The sequence below is a fragment of the Chaetodon trifascialis genome, chromosome 2, assembly GCF_039877785.1.
Source record: "Chaetodon trifascialis isolate fChaTrf1 chromosome 2, fChaTrf1.hap1, whole genome shotgun sequence".
Lineage (NCBI taxonomy): Eukaryota > Metazoa > Chordata > Actinopteri > Chaetodontiformes > Chaetodontidae > Chaetodon > Chaetodon trifascialis.
In genome coordinates this window covers 17,244,980-17,255,660 of record NC_092057.1, presented here as the reverse complement: position 1 = coordinate 17,255,660, position 10,681 = coordinate 17,244,980, and the positions used below count along the sequence as shown (strand labels likewise).

At 42.4% G+C, this 10,681-nt stretch overlaps 1 protein-coding gene across 1 annotated transcript; it reads left to right on the top strand.

Moving 5' to 3' along the window:
- Window positions 1–9,770, top strand: LOC139348173 (voltage-dependent calcium channel gamma-1 subunit-like). Its single transcript, XM_070988134.1, has 4 exons — window positions 1–282; window positions 6,083–6,157; window positions 9,155–9,301; window positions 9,411–9,770. The coding sequence occupies exons 1-4, from the start codon at window positions 45–47 to the stop codon at window positions 9,641–9,643; spliced, it is 693 nt and encodes a 230-aa protein (XP_070844235.1). The 5' UTR covers window positions 1–44; the 3' UTR covers window positions 9,644–9,770.
- Window positions 9,771–10,681: the final 911 nt, after the last annotated feature.

The following is a 10,681-nucleotide window of genomic DNA, read 5'->3' as shown; positions in this document are numbered from 1 at the left end:
GGAGGAAGAACATTCACTGTACAGAGCTTTCATCACCTGGAAAGATGCACAAGCGCACCAAGATAAATATTGCCATCTTCGTGGTGCTGGTGGGTATGGCTTGCATGTTCACAGCGGTGGTAACGGACCACTGGGCAGTGCTCAGTCCGCAAGTGGATAAAGTCAATGAGACCTGCGAGGCGGCCCACTTTGGCCTGTGGAGGCTGTGCAAGAAGTACATCTATATCAGCTCGGAGAACTACGTGGAGGGGCGCGGCTGCGGACCCATCAGCCTGCCTGGAGGTAAGAAGACATCTGACCAAAACCTTCTATATCAGGAGCAAAAAATGACATTAAAGCTGAAGGGCATGTTTCTCTTTTGGTCTGTGTTCGTGTAACATTTAGACCAAAGGCGTGGTTCTGTACTGTAGGAACACTGTTTATCTCTGACTGTGAGGTGCCTTTATGCAATCCAGCCCAGTGCTCTGAGTAACGAAGCTTCTAAGAATAGTGATCTTGATGCAGGATCACCAGACATGTCATGTGACATTATAAGCTTCGTTGTGAAAAAGAAGAAAGCTCCTATTTGGAGTAACATGCAGACACATTTCAATAATGTAATAAACATTTTATGACTGTGATAGAATAGTTGATTTTTCATCTGAAGAAAATTATTATTTTCTTCAATGTCAGTCTCCAGTGGTGTTGAAATACTTCAGTAACATGCATTAGGCTCTGAGCTTAGGTCATGTTTAGGCTATCTCGTGGTGGTTTGGAAGTCCACCATTAACCGTCAGTCAGTCATGATGATCCTCACTGCCCCTCCTTTGAATAAACCCGACGGTGAGGGTGGAAACAGTATCCAGGCTACCGAGACTGCAAGATCGCATGAGATCATGCAAGCCGAGAATCCATCTTGTTAGGTTTCAAGTTATGTATATGGCTGAACCACAGTGGTTCAGACCAGTCAGCGTCCTATGAGGGACTCCTGGCAGCTACAGGCAGACATGGTTGGGGTGGGACAACAGCATGAGACGCCACTGTTTGTTTAAAAAATACAGAGCCCAGACAGAGAGTTCATCCAATCACCCAACCGGCCTCCACTAAGAAAACCAAACTCCACAACAGCTCATTTCACTGATCGCTGTCTTGCTTCTGTTGAAAGATGTGTTTATTAGCAAAACCAGCTACGATGCAGACTATTGATACTCCATACAACATGTGCCAGTACCTGACAGACAATCGATGGAACATCCTCAGAGAATTCACTTTAAGATCGCCCTTAATCAGTGATGGAAAGTAACTAAGAACTGCCTGTACTTACGTATTTATATGCAATTATTAGGCACCTGTGCTTCAATATTCCCATTTGTAACACTGTTGTATTTTATAGGTCACATAGTTTCCTAATCATTTCCAAGAAACAAACTGAAATATCTGTATAAATTATTCAGAAGAACGCATATTTAGGTATCACAGGGAAACAGTTCAGTTTTTACCAAAGTAACCGTTTTTTGGTCAATGTGCAGCAAGTCAGCTGAAAAAATATGTAGAATATGTCTTTGTGTGAAGCTGTAAATCACAGCCAGCATATAATTCAACAAATATGAAGGATACAATTTGCAGCACATTAAGACTTTAGTGTTAATTCCTCTAGATATCAACAACAGCCCACATTACATACAGTAGCCTTCTCCAGATTTCTTTCCAGAACACCACCGTGGAGTGCATTCTTCTTTTTACTCCAAATACTTACTTGTTAGTTTGCAGATTAAAAATTTATATACAGAACACATCCGCTGATTCAACCTACCACAACATTAAAATGTTACTCATTGAGTAATAGATGTCCAGTGATTTAATGTAACATACTGCACATCTCTAAAAGGGAAGAAATAGAAAAGGCTCTTCCCTCAGCTCTTAATGATGCTGAGATAGTGTGGTCATGTGTATCCAGACACTTTGAATGTCTCAGAATAAACTGTCTATGATAACAGACGCTCTTGAAGCAGCTTGAATAAAAAGCAGACCATAATAAGTGGACCATAATAGAGTAAAATGGATATAAACCCTGTTGAGCAGTTGCTGACCAGCAGAGACTCACAGACAGCCCAGTTGGCATGCAGACAGTTATTTGAGAAACCATTATCTAGCTGTTGATTGTTATCTGACCCTGTATGTCATTTGATATAAATTGCCCTGGAACACCAAATTTGTCCAGCTCACAGAGCTGTTTGGGAATCCCAAACACTGTCTGCTCTACAGGGATAATCCAAGAGACGACAAAGTGGCCGAGGGTCGAGGGCAGGCATGGCAGGCATGTGCTGAATATACTGAATCAGTCCAGCCCACCCAGACATGCAGGGAATTCATCAGATTAAAATCACAAGTGGCTAGTGCTTCTGGAGTTTTTATCTGTAAGTTTAAGTTTGCACAAACATGCTGACAGTGGTCGTCTATAAACATTTGGAAAGTGAGAGTGGGCCGCTGCGGCATGTGAACCGCTCCTGATGAGCAGGTGGCATCGTTCCATCAGTCTCCAGGGATTTCTCCCAGTCCAATAGCTGTATTTGGACAGGAACGTTATTGTTTATCATAGCCGCATGTCAACCTCTGATCCAAAGCAGGACTTGAACAGTGTGTGAGGTGAGACACTCATCTGGAAAATATGAGCTGAGCTGTTGTTTAGGCCATGGCTGACGAAGCACAGATTGTGAGGTGATCTCAGAATAACTTTGTGTGTATAATGCAGACATACATTATATGTCACTTCAGCTTCAGGTTTCATGCAAGGCAAAACTTAACTGAAGGCAGCTTTAGCTTTATGTGCTCCGAGTTGTCCGGCTTTCTTTTCATACTGGGATCTTTTTTATACTCACTTTCCAAGCTGCTGTGAGCTGTAAATAAAAACCATTAGATACAAGGCTCCTCCCTGCTGCCACTCCTCATATTGCAAACACTTAAAGTTTTGTTCTCTAATGACATTGAGGCATTTCCAATGGCCACAGCATGCAAAGATACACAATTACAACAATCTGATCACCGTCTTTCCAGATACAGAAAAGGTTTGATTTTTAAAATCAATTGCTCAGCAAGCAGTTGTTGTTGATATAAATATAAGCCACGTAAATACTCAGCTGTCTTGGGTAGAAGCCACAAGGGTCAAGTGTTCACGCCAAGAGTGGCGTTCCTCTGAGTGACGGGGCCACCTGGAAGAGTCAGACATAGCTCTAAGGCCTACTGTCCCACCACACTGTTCACACGAGACCTTCCGACAATTTCTCATCTCCATGCAGCCCACATGGATACTCAAATTACTTCACATTCCCAGGGGATGGGACACGTAGTCCAAAAAGCAATGGAACCACTGGTACTTTTGCTCTTATGGGCAAATGACAGGAATAGGCATTGGATATGAGGGAGGTGAGTTGCCATCGATTTCTTTAACACTTACAGATATGTCTATATGCCTCTGTGAGTTTAGAGCCCAATCAAAGGTTTACTTTACTTATCTTTAGTGTGAGTGCTTTAGTGTGAGGCCAACCAGTATCAAAGGTTAAATTTTGAGTAAATAAAAATGTAATTCTGTTGAATGTCGTGGCTGAATGATTTTATGCATGTAGTATCGAAAATAAGTTTAGCATTGGAACCTGCAGGGCTCTGTAGTAACACACACTGATGCACCTTCAGTGAGCATCTGTTTGGTGACATGTACACTTGTGTTCACCCTACAACAACACTATTGAAGTTGTCATCACTTGTATTAGCTGATAAGAATGTACTATGTTATGACAGCTAAACAGAGCTGGCCAAAAAAAAAAAGGTCTGGACCTCTAAAAGGTGCTGCTGTGACATGACAATATGGAGACCGCTAATCCGATGTCATCGCCTGATCTTTGAAAAGATGACGGATTGGCCTATGAGGAAGAAGGGGGGCTTTACCAAGCTTGTCAGCAGAGCTGAGCAGGATGAGGACCCCCACGCTGTACAACAGTGTTTGCGTTTGCCTGTGTGGCAGTGTGCTTCCAAAGATGAATACAGATTAGTTCATGATCACCAGCTTACCCTCATATTTTTTTGGGAGGTTTGCACTCTGAAGATAGTACAAAAAGGTGTAATTAGGGGACACACCACACCCAGTTACATACAGGAAAAAAGCTGCATGATACAGATAATGAGCTCAAAGCAACCTCTCCACGGCCCATGAACTGTTGAGTGGCTCCACTTTAACGTACATAACAATCCAGATTTGCATTTAGTGAATGAAAAGCCATGGGTAGTGTGGTTCTTACACTTAAAACGAAATCTTTTCTCAACCACAGATGGGACCATGTTTCCTGCTTCTGAAAGAGCTGTCTGGTGTTACAGCGAGGGGAGTGCTGGATTTGCATTTGTTTTCAGCCTCTCTATTGAATGCAAGGTTTGGGGTTTGGCTCAGACGTACAACTGGCTGACGAGCCTCTATCACACCTTCATAAATGCCTTCTATGGTGAAAACAGGAGCTTGTTGCTTAGTAACAGGTCTTTTTTTTGGGGGGGGGGGGGGTTGATGGCTAGTCCCTGTCCTCATTCATAAAAACATGTCTTTTGTGCATCCAACATAATATGACACACAGCATTAAAAGCTTGTAATTGCAAAGGAGGTTTTTGTAAACAGCACAATGTTGGCTTGGAAAAAATATGATTCATATATTTTAGGTGCCTATCAAATGAAATCACTTCTTGTGTTATTTCCTGTTAGAGCACACTGACATCCCCTTCGGCTTACGTTCATAGTTTCCATGGAACATTGGAAAATGGTCTACCACCCCAGCATGGGTTGTCGAGTTCTGCCCGTGATATGATACCATGCAGCACGACATATTTTCACATGAAAGCATTTCACCGATGTCCCGTGGTGAGACTGTATGGAAGAGAGGATTAGGAACATACGTGAGACGGGAGAGTTCATCACATAACCAAGATCATTCATGTGCACTTGACTTTGCCTCAAATTAGTGACATAGTTGGCTGGTGTTACATACATTCTCACTCTCACTGCAAATATGATCATCTGAACCTGTGTTGAAGTGTATTTCTTTTTATTGCCAAGAAACACATTCTGTGATGTGGAGCCTCAGATGTTAAACATGAACCGCTCTGTCTGCATTTGATCAAGTACTTCTAACCATGTATATATTTTTAAAATGCAAAGGGAAGTATATGGTATGTGAGAAGTCGAGTGTAATCAAGATTTGACAGGAAAAACAAGCCTGTTTCTAAACTGCATTTTTTTTTTTTTAGACTCAGAATCAAAGAATACTTACTCTTCCAAACCACCCTGTGATCAAGTAAAGCAGCCTTGACTTTATTTGTGCAAATCCCCAAGGTTTAACGCTTCGCCTGCTCGATAAAAATTGAATGCGATGTCTGCTGTAACAATTTCTACTCTGACAGTCACACCACACAAAGCAGACCAGGGTCTGCACGGCATCACGTAAACATTTTTGTGGTAACGTTATCCTGGTGGTGTCAATCTGTGAGAGCTTTTGTCACATAGATCTGAGGCGGTGTGAAGTGTTCAAAGAATTCACATATTCACACACTATATGACAACAGGTGGTGCACAGCCAGTGGTGCAAAAGTATGTGGGTCAAGGCGTCAAGTAAGCGTTTTATTTATTCATTTGATTTGAATAAATGCATTGTTTGTTTTATTTCTCTGAAATCATGATTGAATTACATTATCCTTGACGCTTTGGCCAATAAAGCAAACTTATTTGAATTGAACGGAAGTGTGAAAAGGTTCAGCTGAACTTAATAAAAACCTTAACAAAAGATTTTTTAACCTAGCAAGAGAATCAAAGAAAGAACACACAGCAAAAGACTCTGGTCATCAGGGCTGAAAGCAGCGTAGCTTTCTATGCATAGAACATGTACTGTGACGAGCTGTTCAATGAGAAGTGTAGTGGAGCTGGAAGCAGTCACAGTTGGTGGAGAGCAAGAAGAGTTAAAACAGGATGAATATTTAACTTTTAATAAATAAAGTTAAAGTTAATTATATTAATAAATTATGTAACACAGATTTTATTGTGAACTAAATCCCATTTTCTTTCCTTCCACAGAGGAAAACTGCACTTACTTCAGGCACTTCACTCCGGGGCAAGATGCTGAGATATTTGAATATAAAACACAAAAAGGTAGGTTTCAAAATGAAAAAAGCGGAGATTCCTTTGTGAATTCATTTTGTAAATATGTCTGTTGGAACATTAGGACATCCCAGTGTTTGTGAAGTTGCACATCAAAGCGGCTGCCTCACAGTTTCCCCACTGACCTCACTTGCTGCTGCTGTCACATGCTGCTCTCTGTGGGTTCAGACTCTCATTCATGTTTCATTTCTGACTGGAGCACAGTCATCAGTGTCACAGCAGGTGTATTTGACCAGTTGTCAATGACAAAAACCCCTCATAGGACATGGAGAAGTCCTGGGTGAAAGGCTATTGGATTTTCCTTTATCGTTTCCCAACCCTGTGTCCAACCGGCTAAATTCACTGTGTCTACACAGGTCTTAATTGGCAGCACTACATGTCTCTCATCATTCAAGGCACTGGCACTGCATTGTGATATATTTCTTTTTTTATAGCATGATGATGTGCTGCAGACATTTTCCTCACAAATTATATCAGAAGATTGGAAGATATTGATGCATATACTAAGGCTGTTTGAAAATGTAAACTTATCCTCTGTGATGGTCTCCAGCTGTGGGTCATAGTCACACTGTGAATTCACACTGTGCACTGACACACTGACACATTTGGTGCCCTGGGAACAATGCAACTCGTGCTGTACATACAGTACAGTCAACATTTGATAGCTGTGTTTTTTTTCCAGCTACCATTTCCTCCATCCTTCATTCTTTCCATCTCCTCTCCACTGACCCTCTTACAGCTGTGACCCTACTGAGCCCAGCCAGTGCATGTTGTGTGACAGCCCTCCCATGTAATGTGCATTACGGAGCCCGGGCACATGTGGAGCGCTGTCAGACTCAGTTATTGGGGTGTAGATCTGGATAGTCTTGTGCATGGACTCACCCCCTCACCCTGAACTCAGAGACGTTAATGCAAGTATTTACGGGTATCCCTCCCCCATCCACTAACACACACACACACACACACACACACATGCGGCACCCCGGCGCTGATGGCTCGCCCTTGAGAGACACACTACAAGTTTGCTGGAATGATCGCAGCACTGACCTAAGTTTCATGTAGCGTTATTCACTCTTGAATGAGCCATTTGGTTATACCATAATGGTGTATACGGTTGAATGAACGTAGTCAATGTATGTCAGCACACGCACATCCGTCCATACATTAAGACTCTTATCTGCCATGGGGAGTTTGCCAGTGAAGAATACATGAAGCGTAATGAAAATCTATGGAAGTCGAGAATAGTCAAGGATGCACTGGGAATGGATCTGGGCCTTTGGAGCTTCTTCATAGCTGTGTGTGTGTGTGTGTGTGTGTGTGTGTGTGTGTGTGTGTGTGTGTGTGTGTGTGTGTGTGTGTGTGTGTGTGTGTGTGTGTGTGTGTGTGTGTAAGCACATGCCAGATCTGGCTCAGAGAGAGGACTAAAACAGATCTCCACGTCTGAAACTTTGTGTTTAAATCTAAAATCTCCTCCAAACATAAACGTAAGCAGCACATGCATAATCCAACAAGCATGCACATGAATCCGCAGTATCCACAGCTTATATGAATATATGACACATACACACAGCATATGCGCACAAACATCTGCATGCATGCACATGAAGAGCAAAGCTACACACATATATTGTCCATACACAGTATATACACACAGAGCACACATTCTGACTTCAAAGTCAAACCCCTCACAGGGTTGACTTTTTCTAAATCAATCTCATGTTTCTAAGGACTGAGGAATCCTTCAGCTGCTCAATGAAGTGAACCCTGTTTGATTGAAACTCTGCTGTCTTTTGATGTCTACATTGCTCTTGGTGTGGAGAAACCTTGGCATCTCAGACTGAGCAAAGCAACGAGCTCCACAGACACGCAGTATCTCTGAGAAGCGAAGGCTTGAACACGGAGGGTTCAGGGTGCGGCCCATCCTCCCCTGCCAGCAGGAGATGAAGGCTCTCTTCCCCCAAAGGAGTGCCTCTCCTCTGGGCATGGTTCACAGGCGTACAGGCGGCAGATCAAAGGCGCCGCATCCCATCCACCTCTCTGCTCAGGAAAACAAGCCAGCTGCTGCTCCTATCACACAGACACACTGTATCTGTAAACACAAGATTCAAACTACATTCATAAAGAATAACTGTATGTTGGATGTAAAGATCACGACCGTTAGAGCACATGTGTGGTCAGTGATCCGTTCCATTAGCAGGTCACCTTATTCCTCGCTACCTTAAACCTCTTCTCATTCAAAAACTGGGACAAACTGTCACATGAGTTACATGTTCTTTCCTGCTGCTGTAAAAACTCACCAAAGCACCAAATGTGTATCATTCCGCTGCTGAAAACAGTCCAAAACAAATGCACTGTTTTAACCTGATTCAGTAACATTTTCTACAAACTACATTGCCCAGCTGTTTTATCATCATTTAACCTGACACTAATCAAGTACGTCTCCAAAACATACAGTAATGAGAACTTATTCCATCCAAAACCATTTTTAAAGGATCCAGGACCACATACTGGCTCAAAATGTAAAAACAAATTAGTGTAAGCCATTTTCAAAAGGCTTGCAAGCCATTATTTAATTACCCAATGGCCCAAAATATGTGTGTAATATGTACATAGCAGTCCCATATTGCTACTACTCAGTTTGAAATGGAAGAGTTTGTAGCTTTTGAATAATTTGTACTGTTTTCCTGTTGATTGTAGAAAATGTGATGTGCCTCATAAGGCACCATAACCAGTAGAAGTGTATGAATCAAAGAAAATCCATATTAAGTGGTGGATTCAGACATTGTTTTTTGTCTAATTAAAACATAGAGAGGCTTTGTGGCTTTTCTGAAAACGAAAATGAAAAAAAATCCAAGTTAATTGCACCCCAATAGACAATATGTAATGTGAAGAATGTGAAAGTAGTTGAGGACCCTAAAACAACTGCTGCCATTGGATTGTAAAGGACATTAATGAACCACTTCACTTGAGGTCTCTTTTTCTTTCCAGAGTACAACATCTCCGCTGCAGCCATCTCTATCTTCAGCCTGGTCTTCATGATGCTGGCCTCCCTGTGTTTGATGGCGTCGTGTACTGGTGGAGGCAAAGGACGGGACTACCTCCTCAAACCTGCTGGCATGTTTTACGCATTTGCAGGTGGGTTCAGTTAACCAGCAAAATGTCCATTTCCCTGCAGCATTCACAGTATGGTGCTAAAACCTCACTGTACCTTTATGGTCACATCACACATCTTTCTCCCTCCCAGGTCTCTGCGCCTTCATCTCACTTGAGGTGATGCGACAATCAGTCAAACGCATGATTGAGAGCGAGGACACAATCTGGATCGAGTACTACTACGCCTGGTCCTTCGCTTGCGCCTGCACCGGCTTCGTCCTCCTCTTCCTCTGTGGCATCGCCCTGCTGATCCTCTCCATGCCCCAGATGCCCAGGAATCCTTGGGAGACTTGCATGGATGCTGAGCCGGAACAAGTGGAGTGAAAAGCTAGACAAACAGATGAATGCAAGATGAGAGGTGACTGTGTCTTTTGTTTTGAGTAAAGATGTTAGATTCATGTCAAGGATAAGAGCTGGACATAAAAGGGTAAGACCATGATGGAGGAAACTGGTTTGGGTGTTGGTGGACAATAGCCATGATGGGAAATTTACTTCCCTGCAATCATACTGTCACTTGAATATGGGCCTTTTTGTCAGTTCTGAATGTTTGCCATATCCAGTCTGAGTGTAAAATACAGCCGTCCTGTCCAACACCTCCTATGATACAGTTCATGTTGAGACCAGAACTCAAATCTGACCTGAGGCCTAAAAAATACCACACATGTGCCAAACTGGGCCACATACCATTTGCAGTTACCAGTAAGCACTTGCAGTATGCTAGTATGTACAGTATGCACATGCAAAAAGAAATCTGAGGAATGGTTTATTTCCTAAATGCTATCATTATGCACACCTGGTGAAATTTTAGATTAGTAACATTTTGAGAATAACCTGTATGCAGCGATGGCCTGACAACTGCAGTAGGCAATTATGTGATTTTATGTACTGCATTATGTATGATATCTTGTACATATCTAATGTTTGTCTGTTGATTTTTCTAAGGGATCGCACAAGGAATCACTTACTTAAGTCGAGACGTATTCAGATGTTAAGTTGTACATTTCTAGAAACTACATATGAACAATGTCCCATTAAGGCTAGAACTCCATGAAAAAATATCTGGTTTCAAGCAAAGCAGTGTGTGTGTGTGTGTGTGTGTGTGTGTGTGTGTGTGTGTGTGTGTGTGTGTGTGTGTGTGTGTGTGTGTGTGTGTGGCAGGCTGAATGCTAAACACCCACACAGTCTGCAGCACTGATTATGTTGGAAAAGGTTCAGCTCTAGCAGGTGCACATACAAGGCCTTTTACTTTTTGTTGACAACTCCCAAACCAAACTGATACAAAAAAATCTCTGTTCATGTTCATGCGTCATCACGACCCATCTGAAACAGCTGTTTGAATTTCCATTTTCTCTGTGTAGAACA

Coding starts and splice junctions, on each gene's coding strand:
- LOC139348173 (XM_070988134.1), top strand. CDS start 45: ATGCACAAGCGCACCAAGATAAATATTGCCATCTTCGTGGTGCTGGTG. Junction 283..6,082: donor ACCCATCAGCCTGCCTGGAG/GTAAGAAGACAT, acceptor TTCCTTCCACAG/AGGAAAACTGCACTTACTTC. Junction 9,302..9,410: donor CATGTTTTACGCATTTGCAG/GTGGGTTCAGTT, acceptor TCTCCCTCCCAG/GTCTCTGCGCCTTCATCTCA.